Source organism: Saccopteryx leptura, chromosome 4 (genome assembly GCF_036850995.1).
Source record: "Saccopteryx leptura isolate mSacLep1 chromosome 4, mSacLep1_pri_phased_curated, whole genome shotgun sequence".
Lineage (NCBI taxonomy): Eukaryota > Metazoa > Chordata > Mammalia > Chiroptera > Emballonuridae > Saccopteryx > Saccopteryx leptura.
The window spans coordinates 213,602,862-213,630,546 of NC_089506.1; the positions used below are offsets into that span (position 1 = coordinate 213,602,862).

General features: G+C 56.9%; 2 protein-coding genes and 1 non-coding gene across 4 annotated transcripts; 2 read left to right on the top strand and 1 right to left on the bottom strand.

Moving 5' to 3' along the window:
• The first annotated feature begins 102 nt into the window (after window positions 1–102).
• NTHL1 (nth like DNA glycosylase 1) lies at window positions 103–6,030 on the top strand. The gene is made up of 5 exons (XM_066382890.1): window positions 103–273; window positions 1,518–1,756; window positions 3,564–3,723; window positions 5,629–5,734; window positions 5,832–6,030. The coding sequence occupies exons 1-5, from the start codon at window positions 135–137 to the stop codon at window positions 5,947–5,949; spliced, it is 762 nt and encodes a 253-aa protein (XP_066238987.1). The 5' UTR covers window positions 103–134; the 3' UTR covers window positions 5,950–6,030.
• Window positions 6,031–6,823: 793 nt separating this feature from the next.
• On the bottom strand, window positions 6,824–17,577 carry NHERF2 (NHERF family PDZ scaffold protein 2). Of its 2 annotated transcripts, XM_066382891.1 has the most exons (7): window positions 17,284–17,577; window positions 14,702–14,902; window positions 9,379–9,558; window positions 8,947–9,100; window positions 8,811–8,854; window positions 8,169–8,231; window positions 6,824–7,932 (listed from the first exon to the last, which is right to left on the bottom strand). In XM_066382891.1, exons 1-7 carry the CDS (start codon window positions 17,494–17,496, stop codon window positions 7,774–7,776), a joined length of 1,014 nt encoding a protein of 337 aa, XP_066238988.1. In that variant the 5' UTR covers window positions 17,497–17,577; the 3' UTR covers window positions 6,824–7,773. The 2 variants fall into 2 exon arrangements, with proteins under 2 accessions (XP_066238988.1, XP_066238989.1); XM_066382892.1 differs by lacking the exon at window positions 8,169–8,231.
• Window positions 17,578–26,763: 9,186 nt separating this feature from the next.
• Window positions 26,764–26,927, top strand: LOC136404503 (U1 spliceosomal RNA). Its single transcript, XR_010751271.1, has one exon. It is a non-coding gene; the product is annotated as a U1 spliceosomal RNA (small nuclear RNA).
• Window positions 26,928–27,685: the final 758 nt, after the last annotated feature.

The window sequence follows — 27,685 nt, forward strand, 5'->3', positions numbered from 1 at the left end:
AAGTGCGCCCTTCCGCAGCGGATGTCGTCCAGGGCCGCCGCACCGCTTGCTGGGAGTCGTAGTTCTGAGCTTCCCTGGGGCGGAAAGACAGGGTGCGGGTCGAATCATATGACAGGGCTGCGGGGGCCGCCGGGATGTGTAGTCCTGAGGAGTTCGGCATGAACGACGCGGGAGTTAGAATGGTGACCCGCAGCCTGAGCCGGGGACTTGGGACAGGACCGCGGGGGAATGGAGAGGAGGCTGCGCACCTCCAAAGGGGGGAAGCGGCTGCAGGTAGTGCCATGACCAGCCCAAGAAAGGGAGGAGAAGAGAGGGAGGGGACTGAAAGGGACCGGGGGTTGGGGTCCCGGGCCTCCCTCGAGGGCTCCGAGTCACGCGGGCTTGGACCTGAACGCCGAACGCGGCGGACCAGGCGGACCCAGCAGCAGCAAGCAGCTTGGCCCCACGTGCAGCTGGGTTCCCTCATGACGCCCTGTTCCTTGGAGGCAGGGGTAGGGCTGGGTCCCGAGCGCTCACACCTCCCCCACCCCTCCTCCTGAGCGAGGACGTTCTCCCCATCCCACTAGGCTCCCTGGGATGTTCCCCTTGTGCCACGCTGTGGGACAGACTGGCCCTGTTCTCATAGCAGCTTACCTCTCGGAGAGGTGGGGTGCTCAGGACACCCCTAGCCAGAAGTCCTCTCCCCTTGCTAGATTGTGCCTATGAGTGACCAGGAAAGCATAAACACCAGGCATAGCCTTTGTGTTTACTCTGTAGTGGTTAGGATCTACTGTGTACCTAGCACAGGACTAAGCACTGAATGAGACTTGACAAGGCCTCTGCAACCTGTTCTGCTATGATGTCTGCAGGATTGGAGAGAAGGGGATTTCCATAGGCACCCAAGGAATTGGAGCAGACAAGTGGTCCAAAAAAGGAGACCCACTAGGACAGAAGCATGGTTGGGAGGAACTGGGGCTGGAGGGAACAGGCAGGTGACAAGTCCAGCCAGGTAAGCAGGAGCTTTGATGCCAGGACAGAGTTTGGAGTTCATTATGAGGACAAGGAAAAATCAGTGAGAACTTTTAAACAGCAAGTGACCCAGCCTGACCTGTGGTGGCGCAGTGGATAAAGCGTCGACCTGGAATGCTGAGGTCGCTGGTTCAAAACCCTGGGCTTGCCTGGTCAAGGCACATATGGGAGTTGATGCTTCCTGCTCCTCCCTTCTCCCTCTCTCTCTCTCTCTCTCTCTCTCTCTCTCTCTCTCTCTTTCTCTCTCTCTCCTGTCTAAAATGAATAAATAAAGTCTTTAAAAAAAAAAATTTTTTTTTAAAAACCAGCAAGTGACCCAATCCAGTTTTGGTCTTACAGAGTCTGTTCTGATAGTGTGGAGACTAAATTAGGGGGCATCGTGGGGGAGGCTGTTACCAAGGTTCTCATGTTAATTTGGACTTGGTTGGGGGGACAGTGGCACACGGAAGGCAACATCTTATCCTTACCTGTGTCCCTCACTGAAGGGACTGAGTGACATTTTTTTACAGAAGGAAGGAAAATCCATCACCCTGTAAAGCGTCAGCGGAAGGCACAAAGCCTGAATGTAGCCTACGAAGCCTCAGATGGTGAAAAAGGAGAGGGGACCAATCTGCTCAAGGTGCCAAGCTGGGAGCCTCAGGACTGGCGGCAGCAGCTGGCAAACATTCGCACCATGAGGAGTGGGAAGGATGCGCCTGTGGACCATTTGGGAGTTGAACACTGCTATGACGCCAGTGCGCCCCCAAAGGTAGACAAAGGCCCCACATGCCTGGTGACCCCCTTCTGAACAAGGTGCTTGTTTCCTTTCAGGCCTGTGGCAGGATACTCCTAACACCTCGCAGCTCTTGGCTGGCACCCTCTCCTGCAGGCACCACCCTGACAGGATGCACACTTGGGACCCAGAGCACTGGGCAACATCACTTACTTCTTGTAGCCACTTAGCAAGTTGGGGTACCTGTGGCTTGGGGCCTCATGCTCTGCCTTCCTCCATCCAGCACAGTGGCTGGATCATTAGGGGTGTTTAGTAAGTTTGTTGATAGAGAATTTTTTGCACTTTTTTGCCCAGACCCTGGTCCTTTGATCAACATGATTCTAATCCCAGCCCTGCCACCAGGTGACTTGGGTACATGCTTCTTTGGGCTTCAGTTTGCTTGTCTGTAAAATGGTTAGTAGATAACAACAGCAGCTAGAGGATGCTGTACTGACATTGTAATAGGTATAAGTCTAAGTTCAGTGACAAGTCATTTAAGCCTCACAGTGATTCTGAGAAGCATCTGCTACTATTGTTCTCATGTTATAGATGAAAAGCAGACCCAGGCCAGACCCCACACACTTCCCTAGTTTGGTCAGGGTGGGTAGGAGGTGGATATCCCGTATGTTCCCAGGTGGGTAAAGAGCTAGGCTAGGGCCTGGCCCACAGCGAGCACCTGGGACCCATGACTATTCTGGTCCCTGTCACTGCGAGCAGGTACGGAGGTACCAGGTGCTGCTGTCACTGATGCTCTCCAGCCAGACCAAAGACTAGGTGACAGCAGGTGCCATGCAGCGGCTGCTGGCCCGGGGCCTAACAGTGGACAACATCCTACAGACAGATGACAGCACACTGGGCACACTCATCTACCCCGTGGGCTTCTGGAGGGTGAGCCCAACGTATGGTGACCGGGACAGGGGTTGCCACTGGCCTGGAAAAGACCTCAGATGGCTGAGGGGGTGGTATAGTAGTGCAGGAGGCTGGGTTGGACATTTCTGGCCACGGGCCTGGGTGTGAGTTCCTACTGGAGTCCCCCACCCCTCTGAGCAGCCCACAGGGGACAGGCAGTGGGGTCTGGAGTCCAGGCTCTGGAACTCCTTGGCCTTTCCTGTTTCAGCCCGCCCCTTCCTTCCTCCACCTCCCCACCCAGCTTCCTGGCCCTTCCCTTTCACGCTGAGGCTGCCCACCCATTGTTTATTCTGAGCCTCCCTGGAGCGTGTCACCCTTTTCCCTTCAGAGTATCAAGGGCCACAGCCCAGGGTGGCGGGCAGGCTGATCTGTTGAAGGTGGCCAGGCGGGTGTGGCTACATCCCCATGGCACTGCTGTGGGTTGCAGTGTGTCAGATGGGTTTTAAATAGCCCTGTCTGCTCAGGCACAGGATGGGAACTGCCTAGCTGGCCTGTTGGCTGGCAGGGAACCCCAGGCTCCAGCCTTCCTTCCTGAAGGCCCAGGTGTTGCTGAAAACAGCTCCTGGCATGGCTGGTCCTACTTAGCCTTCCTGGCCTCTGGAGGTAATAATGGGGCTGGGGAAAGCCCAAGCTGGACCCCACAGACATGTCATTGGCCCAAACAGGTTGGAGGCAGGAGTCCAGGCCTGCATTGGACCTCCCTCAGGCTGCTTGCTGCCCTTGGGTCATTCCTACCCTTTTGTGGTGGAGAGACACAAGCAGGTGCCTCTGAGTATGTCCTGGGCAGGTGACAGGCAGCTTTGGGTGCCTGTGGTTCTCCCTTGGGCCTTGTCCTCCCAGGTTGGACTCTACCTCCCATCTCCAGAACTGACCCCCCTACTCCCCAATCTTTCAGACCAAGGTGAAGTACATCAAGCAGACCAGTGCCATCCTACAGCAGAACTATGGCGGGGACATCCCAGCCTCTGTAGCAGAGCTGGTGGCACTGCCAGGCGTCGGGCCCAAAATGGCGCACTTGGCCATGGCTGTGGCCTGGGGTACTGTGTCAGGCATCGGTGAGTGGCATGAACCCATGAGGAGAGTGCGGCCAGCTCTGAGCTTCCTGACCACTACCAGGGGTCCCTGCATTCTGTGACCCCCAAATCGGGTCTCCTCATCCACAGTTGAGCCCCAAGAGTCAGAAAGGTGTTCCCGGAACTGAGTTGGGCTGGTCTCACCCTCAGATGAGTACTAACGGACAGAGCTCCCATTTGCTGAGCACCTATTCTGTGCTGGGCTCTGGGGATGGGCTCGGGATTTATGCTGCCTGAGGAAGAGACATCACACCATCCTTACTGTGAGGGTAGAGCCCTAATAGGGGAGTGCATCTGGGAAGACTTCCTGAGGAGGTGATAACTCAGCCAAGAGCTGATGGGTAAGGGGGGGCCAAGAGGAGGAAGTGTGTTCTCTGCAGAGCCTTGCAGTGGGAAAGAGGGCCAGAAGTAGGAGACTCAAATGAGCATGGGCAGATAGGGGTAGCGCTGTCAAGGCCGGGGGGGCCCAAGGAGTGGAGGAACAGGCTAGGAGGGTAGGGAGGAGGAGCTGGGGATGGGGAAGCCCCTTCCTGGAATCCCTTTCGTGGGTCCAGGGTCCAGTGTCTTCGGAGCATCTCTGTGTGGAGACAGACTGTAGGTCAGGGTGTGGCAGCCGCTTCCTAAGGTCTTTGCCCAGAGTTGAGGGGCTGAGGGCCCAGCGAAGGCCTAGCCAGCCCAGAAACCAAGACTTGACCCACAACTTCTTTGTGAACTCCCCAACCCCAGTGGTTCTCTGGGACTTCTGCAGCCCCCTGGAGTGGGACCCCTTTTCTGCTGCTGCCTGTAAGTAGGAGGACAGCTGGGGGGGGGGGCAGCCCCAGAGAGCCAGAACCAGGCCAGTGAGGGGGCCGGGGCAAAAGCACCCACCACTAGGGCTCCTGAAGACCCTGGCCTCTCAGCAGACACTTGAGCTTTATCTGGGTGGCTGTCCTCAGCTGCTCCTTCCCCAAGTGGTCAGCCGGTCTGTGGGTGAAGGGCCCCCTGCCCACCACGCTGACAGACAGGGCTCTGGGAATAGTAGACACAGCAGGCAGGAGTTTCAGAATGGCATCCTTTCTGGTTGTCTGTGGGCCCAGTCACACTAGGGCGACCCTAAGGAGAGTAGGCCTTGCCTCCCAGGGGCTTCCCCAGGGCCCCCTCAATGAGAAAGCTGACCCAGCTCTGTCACCCAGATGGGGTGACCTTGGATAAGGCACTAGGCCTGAGCCTTGACCACAAAGCGAGGGAACCAGCTGCCCTCCTGGACCAGTCCACAGGAAGTTCACAGTGTGGTCTGGCCCTAGGCTGGGTCTCTGGGTGATAGGAAGCATAGTTGCCTCCATGTTTTGGAAGAGGAAACTGAGGTCATGGGACCCAAGGGTGTAACCGCTCTACCTGGGCTTGTTAACGGCAGAGGAGGAAGCTGATGCGGGGATGGTGTTCTCTGACAAATAGGAGGAGGAGGTGGGGGCTGCAGGTAGCTGGACAGGAGGCCTGCATGATCAATCAGGTACCAAGGCTGAGCCCTGGGGTGGCCTGTGAACAGGATCAGGGGCTGTGACCCAAATGGACGACAGCTGCAGCTGGCCCGGCTGTGCTCTCACTCTGTCCTTACAGGTGCTGGCGCTGCAGGCAGTGACCTCATGCCGGCACCCTTAGCCAGTGGCTGGGCCATGAGGCACTGTTCCCCGCACCCCAAGCGAAAGCCCCAGTCCTCTGGGTTCTGGCTGCAGCCCCTGCCCAGCAGTAGGGTGGCCTGGTGACCCACTCTTGTGTTGGTGGCCAGTATTATGCAGTTCTGGGCCTCCTCCACCAACCTGGGCTAAGGGTGGGGCCGTGGACAAGAATGAGGTGGTCTGGGCCTGCTGCTAGTGTGCCCCTTACTCACCCTGCCCTGTCTCTAAGCAGCTGTGGACACACATGTGCACAGAATTGCCAACCGACTCAGGTGGACCAAGAAGGTAACCAAACACCCCGAGGGTACCCGTGCAGCCCTGGAGGAGTGGCTGCCCAGGTACTTCAACAGGGGCAGGGCGGGACGCCTCTCTCTCCCTCCCTCCCTCCCTCCTCTACTTTGTTCTGCAATAACCCACTCACTCCCATCCCAATAGGGACCTGTGGAGTGAGATTAACGGACTGTTGGTGGGCTTTGGCCAGCAGATCTGTCTGCCCGTCCGCCCGCGATGCCATGCCTGCCTCAACCAGGCCCTGTGCCCAGCTGCACAGTGACTCTGAAGGCCACGTCTGTTCTGCAACTTTGCTGGGGGGGGGCTGCAGCCTGTTCATAATAAAGCTTGCGGGTTTGCAACAGTTGCGATCTGACTTCTACCCTTTGGTGGGGTGCATGAGCTTTGCGTTCCCTTATTAACGTGTCTGAAATGGGGCTGCCTGGGAGGCCAGGATGTGGACGTGACAATTTGGGCTCAGTACTGGGGGTTGGGGGCGGTGCAGGAGCCCAGACTGAAGAGATGGATCCTGGGATCCAGCTGTATCCAGCTGCTGGGGACGCTGCAGGCCTGGGCTTCCTCCCTCCCTCAGCAGCTGGCTGGGGGCCCAGAAACACCCCCTCTCCTGAACTTGTGCACCCTGAGAGCCTGGGCTCTGCCAGGAGGCCCCACTCCCAGTGCTTACAGAGGCACCTGGCCTCCAAAAGAGCACCAGGAGGCCCAGGCTGTGTGCCACAGGGTATGAGGACTGACCTTCGTGTACCTGTGTGGGCAGGGGGTGAGGCCAGGGCAGAGGGTGCCCATGGGGTATTGGCCCAGAAAGCTTCACAGGGAAGGTGCCGACAAAGGAGCTGGGCCTCACCAGGCAGAGGAAGTGGGCAAGGGCCTCAGAGTGTGCCACAGGGGAAGAGGAGGGCAGGGTTCTAAAGGGAGAGGTCCCAAGTGGGCCAGTAAGAGGGAGAGAGGGCAGAGGGAGCTGGAGCCGAGAGGAGTTGGGGCTTGGCTTCGAGATAGAGGGGTTCAGGAAAACCAAGTTGAAGAATGAGACCTGGTTTACAGCAGTTGCGACTTGGGGGAAGGGGGTTGCCAGGTTGCTGCCTTCTTGCCTGGACCACCATCCCTCCCCCACACCTGAGACAGGAAGGACAGAAGCGGCCAAGGGTCTCAGGAAGGCCCATTTATTCCAAGGGCGCAGAGGCGCTATGGCTTACAGGGCAGACAGCGGTGTCGGTGGGTTTCAGGGCAGAGGCTGTGGGGTCTACTGGGGGACTTCAAGCAGGCGCTGAGCCCAAAGCCTGGGGTAGGCTCCCGCACAGCCCCATTCCCCAAGCACGGGGGCTGTGGCACAGGAACAAGGGGCCTGTCCAGAGGCTGTCCTCAGGGGCAGGGGCCTCCATCCTCGGGCCCCTCGGAGAGCCCAGGCCCTCTGGAGTTGTAGGGACAATAGGGGGCTTGGCCTAGTGAACCCCCACGCTACAGAAGGCAGAGATGGAGCCGAGGGGAAGCTCCTACAGCCACAGCTGGCCTTCCCCACCTCACCAGAAGTCCCCTCAAACAGCCTGCCCACCCCCTCCTCTGTCCCAGGAAGTCTCTGGGACTCCCACCAGGGATGGCTGCTGCGGGGGGGGGGGGGGGGGGGGGGTGTTGGTAGAGAAAGGTTTGTTTTATTGCAATTATTTAGAGAGAATGTCCTGGCGGGGGCGGGTGCTCTGGTATTAAGTGGAAACATGTGTGGAGCTGTAGCTCCTTTTGGAAAAAAAGCAAAACCACAAATTCCTTCAAGTGAGCAGGCCCAGGCAGAGCAGCGAGGGCCCAGCCCCTAGGGTCACTGCTGCCTCTCCCTCCCTCCCTGTCTCTCGTACTGGGAGCTTGCTCTCCCCAGTCTGGCTGCCGCATTCCCCCAGCACCCGTGGGGGGATGAGGACGGGGACCCACTGGGATGTCAGCTGATTCCGGGGTGGTGGATGGGACCACCACGGCTTCTGGAGTGAGGATGCGCCTCCTCCAGTCCACTGAGGTTTGGGGAGCTCTGGTCTGGGCCCAAGGGGCAAGACCCAAAGTCCACGCAGGGAGGAGGCCTGGGTCCAGCAAATGGATAGGGAGGGGCTCAGAAATTGCTGAAGATCTCACGCTTCCGGTTCCAGTCCATCTGCGGTGCCCGCTTGTTGACCCGGGTGGCTCGCGCCTTCTCCTTGGCCTCAGCCGCCGTAGGGCTCAGGTGGAGGCCACTCTCCTGAAAAGGGTCGTGCTTCCAGATGCTGCCGTCCTGGAGGTGGGCAGGTGGCCAGAGTGAGCCCTAGACCCAAGCCCCCAGACTGATGACCCTTCCCAGGGAGCTCACACCAGAGGCCACCTGGTGGGGCTGAGGCAGCAGGTCCAGGAGGGCTTCTTGGAGGCAGTGACCCCACTGCCCAGGTTGAAAGCTCCACAACCACCCCAAAGGTCTTTCTGGCCCTCCCCAGAGTGTAAGCACAGCAGAAGATGTGAGTGGACATTTGCTACCTCATCATCCTTGTCTAAGCCAGGCAGATCGCTTCGGGACGAACACGCTGAGCCACCATTGAGCTGGGAAACCAAGGGCAAGGCGTAGCTTCAGGGGCCCTGCCCAGGAGTCACTGGTGTACACACATATACACACACATGCGTACACACCAGCCCAGAGCTGCATTTACACCTCCATTTGGCAGTGGGTACTGAGCCTCTACTACACTCCAGGCCCAGTGTAGGCAGGACGCTGGACACTGAACAGTGAACAGGCAGGTGGCCTGACCCTGTCCGACTCACAATAGCGCGGGGCATTGTTTTGATATATGAATCACCCACATGAGTGCCGCCTGAGACAAAGCCGAGGACAGATTCTTGAGACTGAGACTCCAGGTAACCAGGCACAGGCAGTCAGAGGGAACAGCAAGGGCAGCAGCCCTGGGGCCAGAGGTGTTGGCTTGCTGTGTGGGGCTGGGGTGTGGCTGACCCAGGACAGGATCCACAGGGGACATTAAAGCTGGGAGTGTTGGAGCCAGATTGAGTGTTGCAACCTCAAATATACAAGGACAGAGATGGAGTTCTAGTAGGCCTGGGGACTCCCAGAGGGCACCCCCTGAGATTTCCTGGACCCACCCTGTCCACTTCCACCCACCCTCTCACCTGGGCAGGGCTGGTCCCATTGGTGACTGGTGATGGCAGTGGACCTGTGGGGACAGTGTGTCAATGGCTGCCCAGCTCCCACGCTCCACCCCAACCCAGGCCTCCTTGTTCCCAGGCCCCCAGGACGGCAGCCCACCTTCTACATGCTCTTCAGTGGGTGTGACCCGCAGCCTCTTGAAGTGCTCATCTGTTTCAGGGTCCACCACCAGTAGCCGGGCCTCATCCTCCCGTGCCTTGATACTGGCGACCACCTCTGCATGGCGCAGTCCCTCCACATTCTGCCCATTCACCTGCCACCAGCAGCACGGGGACAGCACTGCCTGAGGGCAGGTCCCCACAAGCCCCCCGAAGCTGCTTGGCTAGATGTGGCATCAAATATTCATCAATGCTGTCACCAACCACGGCAGCAAGAGGAATGCCAGCTCAAATTCCCAGAAAGTCCCCTCCTCCCAGGAAGGCCCTGAGGCCCAGACACAAATGGAGGATGCAGGCACAGACATGCACACGGAGGACACAGGTATAGACGCACACGGGGTACCTGACACCCCAAAGCCTCAGCAAAGGGTACCTCAATGAGTCGATCCTGGGCTCGGAGGCCAGAGTGGGCAGCGGGTGAGCCTGGGTCCACTGAGCGAATGTACTGTCCTGGCCGGGACTTGTCACTGTGCAGGTTGAACCCGTAGCCCTGGGGGCCCTTTCGTAGGTGGCAGAGCCTAGGGCGAAGCTCTCTCGGAGGCCCATTGACATCCTGCAGGCACATGGGGTTAGGGGTCAAGTTCCAGCTCTAATCTCCCATCCCCGAGGCCACTGACATTACCCTGAGGCCTCTGACCCCCAGCATGCAGCACAGCAATGCTGGTGGGCAGGAGGGAGCCACAGCCCTACACTGGGCATCAGCACCTGCCCAGTGGCAGACAAACACTGTGCACCCACACCTCAAGGGCGCCATCAGGCTGCTTGTGACTGAGCTCCAGCTGTGACATCTTGGGCAGCCTTTGTTCCCAAAACCTAAAATGACTTCTGATGGGGCTAGGGGCCTTAGAGATATTGCAAGAATCAACAGGCTCAAGGACAGTGCTGAGTCTACGGCCATACCACCCTGAACGCGCCCGATCTCGTCTGATCTCGGAAGGACAGTGCTGAGCACAAGCCAGGGTTCTAAAAGAGGCCAGGTGAGACCAGCTGCCACTCATCTCGCTGTCCCAGCTGGCTGTCTTTGTGGGTCCAGCCTGCCAGTGGCCCCCTCTCCCCCCTCTCCATGAGTGTAGGGCTTGCAGAATCCTAGGCTTGGGCAGTTTTGTTTTCTCTCCCATAGGGATGGTGGCAGTCCTCCTGTGTTTGCTTTCACATTCCAGAGCAAGCTGGAGCCACCCCCACTCACACCCCCACCCCTACCCCCACCGGGGCCAGAGACAGGGATGCCAGGCTGGGGCTGCTAGGGCTGCGGCAGGAGTCCAGTGAGAGGACCGAGGGAGGGGCCTGCCTGCCTTCCTGCCCTCCCTGCTGAAGGTTCCCTGAGGGTCCCCCATCCACATCCCAGGGCCCTGTCTCGCTTTACCTCTGGCATCCTGCAGTAGGGCTCTGGGCCAGGGAGCCGCGTGGGCAGGGGCCAGGCCCCAGGGTCCCCACCCAGCCGGGGCCTGGGGCAGTGACCACAGCGCTGAGTGCCCAGCGGCTACTGGTGCTCAATTAAACATGGCGGTGGCCAGAGTGAGCAGGCAGGCAGCAGCTCAGGTTTCCCAGGACGCTCAAGGCTAGAGTGCCCGTGCAGGTGAGAGTGTTAGGGGTGAGAGTGCTCACCAGGCCCCTCCCTTACAGGTGGTGGAGGGACCCTGGGCCAGGCTGGGGGTGGCACTGAAGGGAAGGCCCTTCAGCGCTCAGGGAAGGTCTCCAGGCTTTGGGCACCTGCCCCCCACCCCCACAGCCCAGGTCACCCTCTGAACCACTCTACTCTCCAAGCTTAAAACCCAGTTCAAAACCCCAAATCTGACTGTGAATGCTCTGGTCTGCCAGCTGGTGGCCACCTAGCCGTGGGACCAACAAGACTCTTTCCTCACAGGGTGGGTGCCTTGCTCCAGGGTCAGGGCCTTCCTACCAGTCAGAACACCCTCTTCCTGTCCAGCCTATATCCCGCCTCCAAGACCCCTTCCCTGACACCCCGGAAGCCTACCCACAACCCCCTGGGAATTCCCACTGCAGGCTACCATCTGGTCCCAGAACCCCAAGAACTCCAGGGACAGAATTGCTGCTCTTCAGTTCCCTGGGGGCTGGGCTGAGCAACGTGGTTTGCACAGGGGGGGCTGCAAGACCCCAAATTCTCCAAAGCCCCACTATACAGACTCATGTCTTCTCCCAGACACACCCAGAGGTACAAGCGTGCAACTCTGAGGAGGGCCTACACCTCCCCTGAGGCGCCTCTCTGATACAGGCTGTCAGAACACGATGTCCCAAAGGCTGTGTGACAGCAGAGCCAGGGCCACGCACTGAACCTGGAAGTGTGACCTGACCACACCTGGAATGTGGACATGGGCCCAGGTAGCAGAGGCACATCCATATTCAACAAACCAGACAGCGGGGCAGAAGTAGGTTCACAGTTGTTCACATAGAAAATACAATAGTGAAGAAGCAATACAACAAAGAGACCAGACAGCCAAGCAGATCTCACAAACACGCTACACGGACACACGAGATAGGCCGTGCTTATGAAAGAAGGGCCCAGTGGCCTCTTCCCACGCCCTCCACAGTAACCTTCAGGGAGGGGTCTGTCAAGGTCCCAAAAGGGGAAAGGATTTGGGCGAGCATCGATTTGGGGGGACATCCAGAGCCATAAGGTCAAGCTGAAGTCACATCGGGGCGCAGGACCACACTGGCCATCCCTGCCTCAAGCCAGAACAGCGGCCCCTCATCACACAAGCGACGAGGTTTCTCCTAATGTCTAGCCTAAATCCCACTCCTTATGAGAAACCGGGGTCCACCGGGCACCAAACCAGGCACCAGACCCTCAAGCTGAGGGGCTGCAATGCAGTGACCCAGCAGGGAGGCCCCGGCAGAGAGCAGGCAACAGTGGTCCGGAGGGGGTGCAGGGCCAGTGCATTGCTCACATTCCTCACTCCCTGCCCTGGCTCAGAGCACTTCCTGCCATCTCCCAGCCAGGCCCTTAGGCTCCCACGGCTCCCACGGCTCCCAGCAGGGCCGCCCCAGAACTGGACAAGCCCTAGCCTCTGAGCTGTGCCTGTAGCCAGACAAAGAGGCTGGCATATGGAGATACCCCAGGGCCAGGCTGTGCCCCCCCAGATGGTGACTCAGCCCTGGCAGAGAAAGGCCCCATTGTTGTTCAGGGTCCAGCTTGCTCACACCAGGGTCCCCTCTCCTGACCTTGGGGCACACAGGCTAAACAGGCTGCTGGGGTCCTCCTCACTGCCCACCCTGACCCACTCCACCTAACCTGCACAAACCCCAGGGATGGGCTCCGTGGAGGAGTTCCTGGGACCAGGGCGGGTGGTGTGGAATTCCAGGAGTGGGCCATGGAGGTGGACAGAGTGGCAGGCGGTGAGCATCCAGCTGGAGTGGCCTGAGCTCCCTGACTGGCCCAGGCTGCCACCCCATTTATCCACATCCCACTGAGGCCCAGGATCCCCGGGGACAGGTGGGGTACAGGGCTGAGTCACTCTGGGGAACAGGGTGGTGACTGAGCCCCCTCCCTTACTCACGCTCCAGCCGGCGCCCCCCCCCCCCACTGGTTAGATTTCCGTCCAAGAAGGGAAGGAAGTTGCTGGACAGCCCTGCCCTGCTCCCAGGACTCAGGGTTGGGGAGACAGGGAGATAAGGGAGGAACCCTGGCCCCAGAATAGAAGACAGTCCTACTGTGGTTCACAGGGTGGAGGCAGGAGCAAGGAGCCCCAGAAGCCCTCTTGTAAGACAGGGTCCTATGCCAAGCAGTCGCCTCCTACAGGACTTTGTTACCTCACTCACTTTCAGCCCCCAAGGGCCTCCACAACTAGAGAATGGGGCACAGGCTGCTTGTGAGAAAAAGAAGGGCCCTGGGTCCACCAGTGCCCCCAGCTGGCACCGCTAGCGAGTTGTCCTGGCTCTGTTTGGAGGCTGTCCCCTTCATCACTATCAGAATCAGCTGCACTGCAGATGCGGCCACCCCTAGCCCTGTCTGGCCTGGGGCTGAGTCACCACTGACAAGGCCCAGACAGCCCCCAAAAGGAGGAGCCGGCCACAAGAGTGTCCTCCCCTGCCCCACCGCTCCCCTCCCAGCCCCAAGACGGGAGGTAACTGAGGCTGAGAGGACATAAGTGACCCGCAGGGCCCTGACTCCACCTCAGCCCTTACCTCCCAGGGGCACCAGAGGTGGGCCCTTCATCCCACCCGCTTTCTCCTATCCTCTTAGAACTCAGCCCTGCCTGTGAGCATCGCCCCCTGGGCCCAGCTCCTCCTTTTGATGCTCTGAGCTCAGCCAACAAAACTGGGGGTCTCTGTTCCCTAGGCCTCCCCTGACCTTCTGGGGTCCCTGTCTCCAGGCCAGCCCAACCACAAAGGAACCTGCCGGTCAAGACTCACTCTGTTCCTCTAAAAATACACACCCAGAGGAAGCCCCCTCCCAGGGCTTCCTGCGGCCCCAGAGCCTGAAATAGCAGGGGGGGAAGAGGCTCCACCCAAGGACAAGGTGGGCCACCCCATCCTGAAGATAAGGCTTGAGGGCGAGTTTTTCCACAGGAAGGTGAACTCAGCCATCTGTGTCTAAATCAATGGACAAACGCCTAGGGGAGGGGTTCTTGGAGACGGGTGAGTTGCCCAGGAAGGAAGGAGGCTTCAACCCTTAGGGCTGGGAGGGGCCCTGCCAGCGCACCACCTCAGGATCCCCCTGAAATCACAAATCTGATGCTAACACCCCCCTATTCCAGCCTTTGGTAGCCCCAGGGCAAATGCCAACAAGGCCAGGCAACATGGCCCTGAGACAACCCCCGGCCCCTAGAAGTACTCTATCCTTGATTACCCAGGGACAACCCCCAAGCCCAGATACCTAGAAAGTGAAGGAACAGCACCCCACACCGTCCCCAAATTCTGTCCCAGCTCTTCTGGCCTGGTGGGAGGCAGGGGAGCAGGGCAGCAAGAAGAGGGGATTTCCCCAATCCTATAGACCACCAGATGAGGACTCAGCTGAGTCTCCTAGGCTGTCCCCAACCACACGCTGCCCACAGAGGGCCACCAATCCCCCAAGGCCTTCACAGAACAAGCAGGCTCCTAGAGACAGACACAGGGACAGAGCTACAGAGAGACACCAGACACAGGCACAGGACAGGCACAGGCACAGAGCTGGGCATACTCAGTCCCAGGACATTCCAGCAGCCCCTCCCTGGGTTGGGTTCCTCAGCCCTAGGCCAGTGAGGAGGCCTTGTCAGAACGGCCCCTCCCTAGAGCAGGTGGCTCCAAGCATCCTGGAGAAAAGCTGGGGGCCAAGCTGTCCTCATTCTACCCATCTTTTTTTTTTTTTTTTTTTTAATTTTTATTTATTTATTTTAGAGAGGAGAGGGAGAGACAGACAGAGAGAGAGAGAGAAGGGGGGGAGGAGCTGGAAGCATCAACTCCCATATGTGCCTTGACCAGGCAAGCCCAGGGTTTTGAACCGGCAACCTCAGCATTTCCAGGTCGACGCTTTATCCACTGCGCCACCACAGGTCAGGCCTCATTCTACCCATCTTAAAACAATCTGAGGACAGAAAGAGCGTGGCCAAGAGGGTAGCCATGGGGGGGGGGGGGCAAAGGGCTTTGAGAGGCAGAACAGACTGAGACAGTACTTCTGGAGGTGACCAGAAACAGAGACTGCCATCAAGAGACCAAGATGGTTCTGGGAGAAGCCAGTGTGGTCCCAGAATCTGCCATACCTTCTGGCCATCCTTGGAGCCAAGGCTGCCTGCATGTGTCCAGACCGCCTTTGGCTCCCAGGGGTCATGAGCGGGTGGAAGCCCTCGCTGGGCCATCTCCTCGGTGCAGGTCAACTGCCGCCGGCGCAGCTCCTCGTCCGTCTCCTTGTCGACTACCAGCAGCCGGGTCTGCCCTTCCACAGCCTTGATCCTCTGCACCACCTGGGACAGGCAGGTGGTAGTGGGTCAGCAACCAGTTCTCTGGGCAGCACATGGACAGTGGCACCACCCAAAGCTGGCGGGGCTCGTGGGCAGGCGGCTGGCCTATTAGGGGTGGGTGGCTGGACCAAGAGGCCTGACAGCTCCACCCCCCACCCCCAGGCTCCAGCAGCTCCCTCCCTCCTCTCCTGGGAGTCCTGACACTAGGGCTCAGGCTGCAAAGGTTGCAATGTGGTCCCAGGGCCTTGCTTCAGACCAGGGTCTTCTCCAGGAAAGGGATGGGAAGCTGTGTAGTCAGGCACCTATCTGTTTCTGGGTCTGTTTCTCAGTCTAGGTTTGAAAGAGAGAGAGGCATCTCTCTGGGTGTATCTATGCCCATTTCTGTCCTCAGTGGTGGAGCATCAGAGTCTAAACAGCTGTCTCATGGCCTTCCGTTTGCTCCAGACCATGACCCATTCCTGCTGGACCTGCAGAGCGGGGAAGCCCTGGGTTCCTGTGGCAAGGCACCTACTTAAGTACCACACATGATACTGTAAGCAGAATTTGGTGGAGGCCGGGAGAAGCAGGTCCACCTTGGGACAAGTATGCCATGTGACCATCTGTGTGTCTACGCAGGTGCCTGTGAAATATCTACAGCATGTGGGTGACCATGGGCATGCATGCCAGTGTGTGACTTCAGGAGAAAGAGCATATGCCCACTGGGCATTGGGGTAGGAAGGGTAACATCACCACCCCTACCCTAAGCCCTGGGGAGGGCAGATGGGGGACCCCCATCAGCTGCTTGGCAAAGTCAACAGAGAGAGAAGGGTCTGAACCAGAACCATGTTTTCCTGGCCCTCTTTCTGTCCCTCCGCTCTCCCTGTGCAGCAGGACCCCAACACCCTACTACTACTAGAATGTAGTACCCAAAGGTGTCACTCAGCATCCCCAAACATCAGTTTTCTCATCTGTAAGATCGGAGCTGTAACTGTACATCCTCCCTCCTGGGGCAGTGGGAGGGTCCCATGGCTCCTATGTGTGAAGTTACTAGACCAGCATCCAGAAGCTTAGGACAAGCAGAGGCAAGGGTGACAGTGCCTATTAAACAGTGGCCAGATGTCACCTTTGCCAACCCCTCCTTGTAGCCTGTCAAACCAAGCCCTCTGGTTCTAATGCCCACCTTCCTTCAGTAAACAGCCTTATCAGGTTGACATTCTGGGTGGGGCAGGACAGCAGACAGACAGACAAGGGCTTAAACACAGCCAAGGACCAATATATTAATCTCTAGGTCCCAGGGCTGGGCACCCAGACGGGTCATGGACGCACAGGTGCTGAGGGGACACAGAGGAACCTGAACAGAGTGGCCGAACCCAAGCCAAGTGAGTCACTGGCCAGTGAGAGATAGACACCCCCAGGGGTCAGAACTTGTAGAAAGGAGACCCCGCCCTCCGCTGGCCTTCATCTCCAGCTGCAGGAAGCAGGGACTGCAACCCCTGACCCCTGCGTGGCCAAGCGGCCTCCAAGGAGAGGAATGTGCTGCCACTAGCAGTGGTTTCTGCTGGGAACCAGGCAACATCAGCCAGGACACCCACGAGAACACCAGCTACCAATACACACTGACAACTACACATGGCCAGGCGGGTCAACACACAGACCTAGACACACACACAGTGCAGCTCACCCAACATCCAGGCATACAGCCCTGTATCTTTTCATACACACAGTCCAGCTCTCACACACACATCCAACACATTGCAGTTCACATACACATGTCCAGGTGTGCAGATCTGTCCACACACATACACACCTAAGGTGAAGACTTGAAAATACATGTACACACAGCTTAGGCGACACACACTCACGGATGTAGGCATGCACACAGATGTGCCCTTACTATGACACCACCCCCCAAGGTACACAGCCAGTTACGTGTGCGCACGCACATGGGTGACCTCCAGAGGGGTCTGCACACTCAGACATACCCAGTTGTGTACACACACAGGAAAGCACCCACATCACTCCCTTGCATGGAGACTCCCCAAGGTGCCCCACATCTCCATACTTGGCACACATTGAGGTCAGAAAGATCCAAAAGATCCAGAGAGGAGCTAAGGAGCCGCAGTGCGGGCCCCTCCCTGCCAGGATTTCCCGCCCCGCGATACAGGACCGGGCTTGGGGGCGGGGGCGGGAGCTAGGAAGGAGGCCCGCAGCTGCAGCCTCCGTGACTACGTCCCCCACGTCCGGGCGGCGGGGGGCACGCAGGCCCTGGTGCGACCCCCTCCTGGCTAGGAGCAGGTAGCCAAGGCCTGGGCGCCAGCAGCGCCGGGTCGGGTGGTCGTTGGAGCCTCCGCGAACGCGCTCCCGGGGAGGGGCCCGGCGAGCCGGGGCGGGGCGCAGGCACCCACCTGGTGGTGCGTTTCGCCCTCCACGTTGACGCCGTTGACTTCGACCAGGCGGTCTCCAGCGCGCAGCTCGGCCGCCTCGGCCGGGGAGCCGGGCTCCACGCGCCGGATGAACTGCCCGCGACGGCCCTTCTCGCCGTGCAGGTGGAAGCCGTAACCATGCTCGCCACGCACCAGGCAGCACAGGCGCGGCCGCAGCGGCTCTGGTGTGGCCATGGCGCCGGCTACTCACCGGCCGGCCACGGGCTGGCTTCCGTGGCTCCCGCTCGGCTCCCGTCGCCTCAGGCTTGGGCTGGAGCTCCGGCTGCGACACCGCCCCCGCACCGCCCCTTCCCCGCCCCCTCCGCCCCCGCCTTGGGTTCAAGCTTTCCTGGCTTCGCCCCTGTCTCGGCACCCTGCCAGCCGGAGGAGCCCAGGGGAAGGCTGCAGGATCAGGGGTCCCCAATCATAGGGACCCTCTCTGTCTCACCGCCACTCTGGGCAGTCTCCTTGACATTAGCGCCTTTGCCTCCTAGTCCAGCCACATTTATTGAGCACCTACTGCATGCAGGGCACTGCACCGAGATAGCCTCTTTAGGTGGGAGAGTGATGGAGAAAGGGTCCTAGGGCAAAAGGAGCCCCACATGGACAGAGGGTAACAACAAGGGCCACAGTTCTGCCCATCCACCTTGGGAAGCACCACCAGCACCACTGTCCATATATATGGATCCCTCCAGCACCCACAGCTGCTCTGGCTCAGCAGAGTCCCAGGATGGTCCAGGAGACAAAAAGTGGAATTTGAAAGTGACATGACAGCAGCCCCTCCCTATCTATGGGAGGCCAGTGGCTGAGTGACTCCCTGGCCCACCCCAGGAGTGTTTGCCCCTGCCTGTGCTGTGTGTGTCCATTAAACATTCCCCCTATCATTCCCTCCCGGTGCCAGGGCCTTTCATTATTGGTCATTGAAAAGCGGGGTAAGGAAATAGGCTTGTCTGGTTGTGATGAGGTGGTCTTGGTTTTTGCTACTCACCCCACCTGTCCTGACCTGGGATGAAATGTGCTGACGACTTTGGCCTCTGAGCTCTGGCCTGTGGTCAGCACTCCTAGGAGCTGTTTACACGAGCAGGAACCCGTTTATCTCCCACCTCTGCCCCCAGCCCTACCCTCCCTCCATCGTCCCTCTCAGTGTACTCCTCTCCAACACATACCTGGTTCTCCGGAGTCAGGCACAGCCAACCCAGACAGTTCCCCATGAAGGCAGGAGCAGGCTCTGCTCAGGCCTAATCTTGCTATTTCTTCTCTCTCCAGTGCCCTCAGCCTGGGCTCCCAGCCCCCACCCAAGCAGAGGGCCCGCCTCTGGGCAGCCTCCTGGGCCAAAGCCCCTTGGGTTTCCACACCCCAGCTGCCGCCCCTAAAAGCCACTTAGGCCAAAGCTGCACTGATACTCCCCCACCCCCACCTTTAAGTTCCTGGCTGGTGCTGCTGTAGGCTCCCATCTGGCTGGCCACCTCCATCAGTGTGCCGTCCAGAGGCTGCCTGGTGACTGGCTTCCCTGCACTCAACCTAATGCTGCTGCACCAGGAGGCTGTGAGGATGGGTAAGGGCTGCGAGGTCCATCACATACCACTTCAGGGGGTTACCTCGGAGCAGTTAGGATCACCCAAGACCTTCCAGTCTGTAGCTTTGGAGCCACACCAGAGTTGAGGGAGGTGGCTGAATGGGAGACCACTAAACAAGGTAGAGGCCCTGGGTCCCCTGGGTCAGAAAGCTTGGAACCCTGGCTGGGTAGCTTAGTTAGTTAGAGCGTTGTCCTGATGCACAGAGGTTTCTGATTCCCTCCCTGGTCAGGGCACATATAGAAACAGATTGATGTTTCTATGTCTCTCTCTCTCCCTTTCTCACTCTCAATCAATATATTAAAAAATTTTTTAAATTGGTCAGTAAATAAACAATATGGCAAAATATTAAAAAAGAAAGCTTGGAGACCTCCTCCTCACTCCCTAGGACAGTAGCTCCTGATCATTCTTGAGCCCTTTTACCTTCTATAGCAAAATACTTGGTCTGTGAGTCAAGGATGATGGAAACAACACAGCTGGAGGGAGGGTCAATGGGGCATGTGGTCACAGCCAGGGGTCCGGCACAAACGTTTCTTTATCCCAGAATAACAAAGGGGCCCCAAAGCCGGAAAACACCAGGGAAGGTAACAGTAACAAAGGGGGTGGGTAACAAAGGAAGTGGGTAACAATCACAAATAAATCAAGACCCAGGGAAAAACTGCAGGTAAAAATTCCTAAGGATGAACAGGATTAAGTGAGAGGGAGCAGGGTCAGTGTGGAGGGCCTACAGTAACAGCCCTGAGAGTAAGGGTGACCAGCAGCTTTCCTGGGCAAACTATCCCTGGCGCTTTCTCCAGCTTCGAGTTTCGGGCACTGTGATGAAAGTGAGAGGCGCAGAAAGAGGCAAAGACAGAGTAGAAGTGTGCACGGAAAAGTGTCCGGGGGCTGTGAGCCGTTTGAGGTTGCAGGGGAAGAAGTAGGGAGGGGAGATAGACGGTGAGGCTGGCAACAGACGGTAAGGAAGTCAGGCTGTAGGTAGTCTGGACGGTACCCTCCGCCGCCCACGCCCTCACCCACTCCTGCTGGCTGCTTAGCTACGCGGGCCTTGCGATGCGAGGAGACCTTTCAGTGCTTCCTTCCCCCGGGGAGTCGAAGGGACCACTTTGGATGAGGGGGCTTTCCTCTGTGGTTTGAGCCCAGCTCCCTGCAGCAACACCCCAACGATGGGCGGGGCCTGGGCGGTGACTTGGGGTGTGGCAGTGGGCAGAGGCCTGGTCACAGTCTGAAGATGGGTTCGTGCCTGTCTGCGGGGTGGAGCCTTTATTCTACTACCTGGGAAATGGTCCACAGCTTGCTCAGCCCGAGCCGCCTCCCTCGCTAATGGGCATTAATGGCCCCGCGGGATAACCAGGAGCCCAGGTTAAGGGCTCCCCCTCAGACGACACCAGGCCTCTCTTCCGAATCCGAGAGGACAGAACCGTGAGTATCAGAGAGGCGCCGGAGACCCACTGAGGACTTCGGGCGGCCGTGTCCCGCCCACCCTGCTCTGGTCCCGCCCACGACCCACCCACCCACCCCCGGTCCCTCCCACCGCCCGCGGCGCGGAACGGGGCTGTAGCCTAGACGTGCAGCCGCGCGCTGCCACCTGCTGGCTCCGTATGGGACTGCACTGCTCCAAGGGCTGCCCCAGACCCCACCCCTCTGGCTCCGACTCAGAAGTCCTGCCGATATGGGAGTTGATGCTTCCAGCTCCTCCCTCCTTCTCTCTCTCTGTCTCTCCCTCTCCTCTCTAAAATAAATAAATAAATTTAAAAAACTAAAAAATAAAGAAGTCCTGCCGGGTGAGGATTGGAGCGAGGTGGGCGCCTTAGGGGTGATGGCAATATAGAGATATAGGGGTGCCATGTGGGTAGTAGGCAGAGAAGTCGAGCCTCAGCCGAGCCCCTAACTGGCTATGTTCCCTCACCCTGTACCTAGCCCCAACCTCCGGACTGGGGTACCTAAAGCAACATGAAATTTGGCCTTTCTCCAAGGGTTCCAGCACTTGTGACCAAATATTTGCTGTTCACTTGGTGTTAAGCGCTGGTGAGCACCAGGGAAACATCTCTGAGACCCACGGAAACAGGGATGGCGAAGGGAAGGGAAGGCCCAGGGTTGGGGCAGGCCCAAGGAGGGGCATTTAAGCTAGGCTGGAGCCCAGGAGTCCTTCAGGGTGGACCATGGGGCTGTTCTGGAACCTGCTCAAAGTGTCTTCAGGCTGTGTGGGGAGGGGAGGGAGCAATGAGAGTGGGGGACAGGTCCAGTCCTGTGGCCCAGACCCAGAGATAGATTTCATCCCACCAATGGCGGGGAGCCCTTTTAGTATGTACTGGTTGTGACAAGGTTAGGAAACTCATGGATTTGTTTTGTTTTGTTTTGTTTTGGTTCAAGTGAGAGGAGAGGAGATAGACTCCCGCATGCACCCTGACCGGGATCCACCCAGCAGCCCCTGTCTGGGGCCTATGCGCTGCCCATCTGGGGCTGATGCTCACAACCAAGCTATTTTTAGCTTCTGAGGCAGTGGCTCCAGGGAGCCATCCTCACCCCCCAGGGAAAACACGCTGGAATCCATTGAGTTATGGCTGCTGGAGAGGAAGAGAGAGAAAAAAGGGGGAGGAAGAGGGGTGGAGAAGCAGATGGTCGCCTCTCCTGTGTGTCCTGACCAGGAATCAAACCGAGGACTTCTGCACACCAGCTGGATGACACTCTACCACTGAGCAAACTGGCCAGGGCCAAGGGGGTGGGTTGTTTTTTTTAAATTGGTTGATTTTAGAAAGACAGAGGAAAGGAGAGATAGAGCAGGAAGCATTTATTTGTTGTTCCACTTGGCTGTGCATCCATTGGTCACTTCCTGTATGTGCCCTGATTGGGGAGCAAACTCTCAACCTTGGAGTTTTGGGACAGACAGACAGGAACGGAGAGAGATAAGCATCAATCATTAGTTTTTCATGCGCGTTGCAACACCTTAGTTGTTCATTGATTGCTTTCTCATATGTGCCTTGACCGCGGGCCTTCAGCAGACCGAGTAACCCCTTGCTAGAGCCAGCGACCTTGGGTTCAAGCTGGTGGGCTTTTTCTCAAACCAGATGAGCCCGCACTCAAGCTGGCAACCTCGGGGTCTTGAACCCGGGTCCTCTGCATCCCAGTCCAACGCTCTATCCACTGCGCCACCGCCTGTCAGGCGGTGGGAGAGAGAGAGGGAGAGAGAAACATTGAGCTGTTACTGCATGTGCCCCGACTGGGGATAGAACCAGCAACCTCTGCGCTTTGGAACAAAGCTCCAACCAACTGAGCCATCTGGCCAGACAATCAATAAATTGAAAAAATAAAATAAAAATTTAAGGAAGGAACTTCTAGCTTTCGGCTTTCCAGGATTATAAGTGATTCTTGATCCTTTTTGCAGGTTTGAATTGGGGTTAGTGGACCCAATTCCAACATGGATTTCTGCTGCCAACAAGCAATTCTCAGGTGCCAGCAGCGTGTCCAAGAATTCAGCTAAGTTCTGATATTACCTGAAGACAACATCAGATTCCACAGGTTAAGGACTCAGGCCTACAAGACTGCCCCCACCGCCCAACATACTTCCGCGGTTAGCAACAAGCCCAGGTTCTTCTGACCAGAGCTGGCTACCAATCAGATTCCCATTCTCACTGACTGAGCTAACCAGCTAGGAGGAAACACGTGGTTTGAAAGGCCAAGACTGAGGAATAGCAGGGACAGGAGTGGGCCCAGTAGGGGAGAATGAGGACCTGAGGGGTTTGGGTTCACGCTTTCCTCCAGTGCAGATCCTGGGGCAAAAAGCTGGGTGGAATCAGGATAAATAAATTCAGAATAAGAATTGAGAGAGTGGAGTAAAAATGAGCACTCACTTTAGGGCACCCCGCGCAGAGGATGCATTTAGATGAGAAGGAATTGCCAGTGAGGAGAGATGAGGGCTTCTAGAGGCCAGTTCCACATGGACATCCCTAAGGCAGACAGACATGAGAACACCCCTCCTCCAGTCCTTCCTGGATGCCCCAAGGGGAGACCTTGCCACGTGGCCGAGGAAGGACTCCAAAGGCAAACAGCATCATAGCACAGTGCCTAGTCACTTTGAGGTCCAGGACGGTTGTGGGAGTCAGAGCCCACACTGAAAAGAGTTGAGCTTGACCTGCGGTGACACAGTAGGTAAAAGCAGTCAACCTGAAATGCTGAGGTTGCTGGTTTGAAACCCTGGGTTTGCCTGGTCAAGGCACATGTGGGAAGCTACTATTACGAGTTGATGCTTCCCACTCCTCCCCCTCCTCCTTTCTAAAAATCAAAAAATTAAATCATAAAAAAAGAAAGAAAAAAGAAAATAAGAGGAATCAGGAGTTGGAGGGGCCCAGATACTTGTGAGGGAGGAGCTGGAAGGGGGCCCAGGTGGAGGGAGGTCTTTGATATTCAAACTGGCACCCCTTACATTACATGGGGAGTGGAGTGGGAGCCAACAGCTGGAAATACAAGGTGGAGGGCCCCTGAAGAGGCAAGGGGACTCAGGTGGAGGGGAACTCTTCCTCCCTAGGAGGAGGGCATGGCTGTGAAGAAGGGGCAGGGGTTCCCACGTCCTCTCCAGCAGTCTTCGGCTGAGGGAAGGGAGAGGTTCCTAGGAGATCCAGGTTTCTTCTGAATGCTGGGAAAAGCCCTGGCCTTGTTTCTCAGTGGTTAGAGCACCATCACACTATGCCAAGGTTGTGAGGCCGATCCCTGGGTCAGGGCACATACAAGAATCAACCAATGAGTGCATACATAAAGTGGAAAAAATCAACATTTCTCTTTCTCTCTTCTCCCTTCCTCGTCTCTAAAATAAAAAAACAAAGCCCTGTCGGGTTGGCTTCATCCTCCTGAAGTGCAGAGGTTGCAGTGTGATCTCGGGTCTGCGCACATACAGGAACAGATCGATGTTCCTCTCTCACTCTCAAATCAATAAAATAAACACTTTTTAAATAAATAAAATAAATAATTAAAATTTTAAAAGAAATGCTAGAAGATGAAGGAAAGGTTGAGTGGGCTGCCAGGTCTGGAGGTCCCACTCCCTTCAGGAAGACCATCTCTCCAGCCTGGCCCCGTGGCATTGTCAGGGGGCACCCTGTAGGTCTCCCTAGGAGGCGGGGGCAGGAGCTCTGGCTCAGTGGGTGAGGTATGAACTCTTGCTTTCCTTTACACCTTGGTGGATGATAACAGAACCCAGGGTCTGATTTACCCCTCCTCCTCCTCTGAGAGAGATCCCTCTCCTCCTGGGGGACCCCGGGGACCTAGTCTGATGACCCCACTCCGGAAACAGGAGAGACAGCACTGGCAGAGAAGGGAGAAGGGAATCCAGGTGCGGGCAGTGTTTCTGCCACTGTCTCTTTCCCCTTCTGCCCTTTTTGGACATATAGATTGGGGCTCCGGGAAGAAGGGTGGTTAGATTCTACTGGGGCAACAAGTGGGCTCCTGACATTTGCCAGGGCGTGGGCACAGCTGTTTGCATCCCAAAGCTAGATGGCAGAGTACACATCGCGAAGGAAAAGGGTCACACGCGAGGCGCAGGAACCAGGCATGTTTTATTGACCAAACTGCACGCCTGGCCAGAGCTGCACGCGCCCTAGAGGTAAAAGCTAGAATGCCTGAGTCAGGCACGGAAGCGCCGAGAGCAGGGGCTGAGCTCAGGATGGCCCTAACTCAGAAGGGCCCTGAAGCTAGGCGAGGGCCCGCAAAGGCGTTCGCTGAGCAGACCACGGCTTAACAGCAGACTCTCCGAAGGCTCTAGAAAAAACAAAGCAGGACCGTAGGGAGAGGGCCGTGCGCCCTCCACGACTCCCACCCCACCACCCGGGGCTGGAAAGGTACAGCCTGCTCCAAGAAAGCCCTTTTTCCGCGCGTAATGGGAGATGAAAAGGTCAGAAGTGGGCTCGCGGACCTGCACTCGGGGCTGAAACCTCCCGAGCTCCCGATCCTGCTGCCGTCCTGGACCTCTTCTTCTTTCTCCCCACATACCTGGACGGCTCCGCCGTGGTCGAGGAACCGGCGTCTAGAAGCTAGACTCTAGCTGCTGCTTGGATCCAGGCGCGAGCTCCGGGGCGCAGTGACGAGGAGCCCTTCGCGAGAGTTGCGGTGTGGCGCCTCCCGTAGTTCCTGGACTACGGCGGGAGGCAGGAGAGCTTGACCGGAGGCAGCGGTGGGTACGGTGTGTCTCCCGCAGATGCCCTCGGGAGTACGCACGCAGGCCTAGGGTGTTCCAGGCTAGGGGCCCGGCAGTGGAACGCATCGTGCGGCACTATAGGTAGGCGAGCGGCGCCGCCCACCGTGGGGTAGCCTGGGTCTCGCCACATGCTTATACCTTATACCAGGGGCTTGCCCGCAGCGGCAGAAGCAAGTGATTCAAGCTGCGGCTTGCTCGGAGAGTACCCACGCTCAGAGCCCCACATTCCCGTGCCCTCCGCCAGGTGTTCACGTCTATGTCTGCCAAATAGGGCGGCCCAGAAGTTGGATTAGCTGGATCTGGGCGCGCGGTGTAATTGGGACGTCTGGGAGCATGAGCACAAGAGGCTATAAGCCAGGAGTGGGTCCCTTGCCTGTGGGTCCAACTATAATGGTCGGTGGCCCCGCCCCTGCTCACCCTCCCGGATCCCAAGGGCAGGAGGAGAGAGATGCAGGAAGAAGAGGAGCCCAGGCTTCTGCGTCAGGTTACTGGACGCACCTAGCTGAGTAGGCCTTTAGCTAGGACTCATCTTAATGCTCTCCTGAGGGTGCACTGCCTCCCCTCGAATTACATCTTGAGGGAGAGTAACTGCCAGGGCACAGGGATGGGGGTACAGGGGCAAAGAGATGTCCCTTAGCCAGAGCTCTTGTAGGTGAAGCACCAGCAGAGCAAAAACAGGGAGGTTAGCCTCTGGTTGGGTAAAACAGAGCTGAGTGGGGGGGAGGGGGGGGGTCTGCACCATTTAGGACCCTTCTGTGTATCTTCTCCCAAGGGGCTGTCTCGTCTTTACGTAACGCAGCTCTCAAATCTGTTCGCACACCTTTTCCTCTCCTCTGTCACCCCTAGCTTCTCTCCCACAAACCCATTTCCCAGCTGCAGCTGAACAGATACTTGAAACCCACAAGTGTCTCCACATCAAGCTCTCCCTAAGTGGCTAGTGGTTCTCCAAGGCTTGTAGAATAAAAAGGTCAGTCCCTCCTCATATCCCTGCCCTGTCCTGGGCAGAATAAGGCCTTGGCAACTGCCAACCTTCTCTCTGGTCATAGTCCATCGAAGACCATTTCTCAGGCCAGTCTCCATTTGTTTGCCTTACCCAACAACCCATGGTTGTGCCTACCTCTATGCTTCTGTGCCCAGAATGTCCTTGCCTTTCTTCTCAACCTGGCAAATTACTCATCCTGCAGGATCATGCTTAAATAGCAGTTTGAATAGTCCCCCTAGCCCTCTGTGCCTATCTAGGCTTAACAGCCTTCTTCTAATAATGGGCAGGGTCTGCCTGACCAGGTAAGTGGTGGTGCAGTGGGTAGAGCGTTGACCTGGGACCCAGGTTCAAAACCCTGAGCTCACTGGCTTGAGCGCAGGCAGTGGCGGGATTTATGTAATTTAACAACTGGTTTTCTGCCCTAATGACTGTGTTAAATATTTTAAAAAATGATATACCAAAAGGTAGTTTATTATTTCATGCATATACTTAAATAAGAACAATAAAAGAGGTACACAAAATGAGATTATAAGAGTTCTAAAATAGTAATGAAAAAATATTAAATAATACCTGACAAAAAACAATAAAACTGTTATTTAGCCTGACCAGGCGGTGGCGCAGTACATAGAGCATCAGACTGGGATGCAGAGGACCTAGGTTCGAGACTCCGAGGTCACCAGCTTGAGCGTGGACTCATCTGGTTTGAGCAAAAGCTCACCAGCTTGATACTTACATGGCAGAGGAGATACTATGATCATGAAGGTGGTTTTTCCAAGGCGAGGCTTATCCACTGCACTCCGGATGTGCTGACCCCTGCGATTTCCCCAAATGTGGGAAACTCGACTGCATAATTTGTGGTAGTGGGGGACTGTGTTCGCGCCCTCCCCTGACAAAAAAAAAAAAAAAGCTCGCCAGCTTGGACTCAAGGTCACTGGCTTGAGCAAGGGGTTACTCGGTCTGCTGAAGGCCCGCGGTCAAGGCACATATGAGAGAGCGATCAATGAACAGCTAAGGTGTCGCAACACGCAACGAAAAACCAATGATTGATGCTTCTCATCTCTCTGTTCCTGTCTGTCTGTCCCTGTCTCTCTCTCTCTCTCTCTCTCTCTCTGTCTCTGTAAAAAAAACAAAAACCCTGTTATTTAAGATATTTCCAATGACAGCTTGTCACCCCCTGGTTGTTTGGCACTTTTTTCTCTTTATGTTATATGTTTGTTTATTGAAGTAACAATCATGAGGAAATTAAAATGTAGTATTTCATCAAAGGCACAATGAAGTAAATGAATATTACAAGCATAGTTCTGTCAAATTTATTTTTACCTAGGGACAGAATGAACATGACTATGGGCACTTAGGATACGCTGTTGAGCAGGTAAACGTTAAAAATGAGTAAGGAGACCTGTGGTGGCGCAGTGGATAAAGCGTCGACCTGGAAATGCTGAGGTTGCCGGTTCGAAACCCTGGGCTTGCCTGGTCAAGGCACATATGGGAGTTGATGCTTCCAGCTCCTCCCCCCTTCTCTCTCTCCTTGCTCTCTCTCTCTCCTCTCTAAAAAAAAAAAAAAAAAAAAAAAAAAAAAAAAAAATGAGTAAGGAGTCTCTCTCTCTCTCTCTCTCTCTCATTCTAACTCTCTCTCCTCTCTAAAAT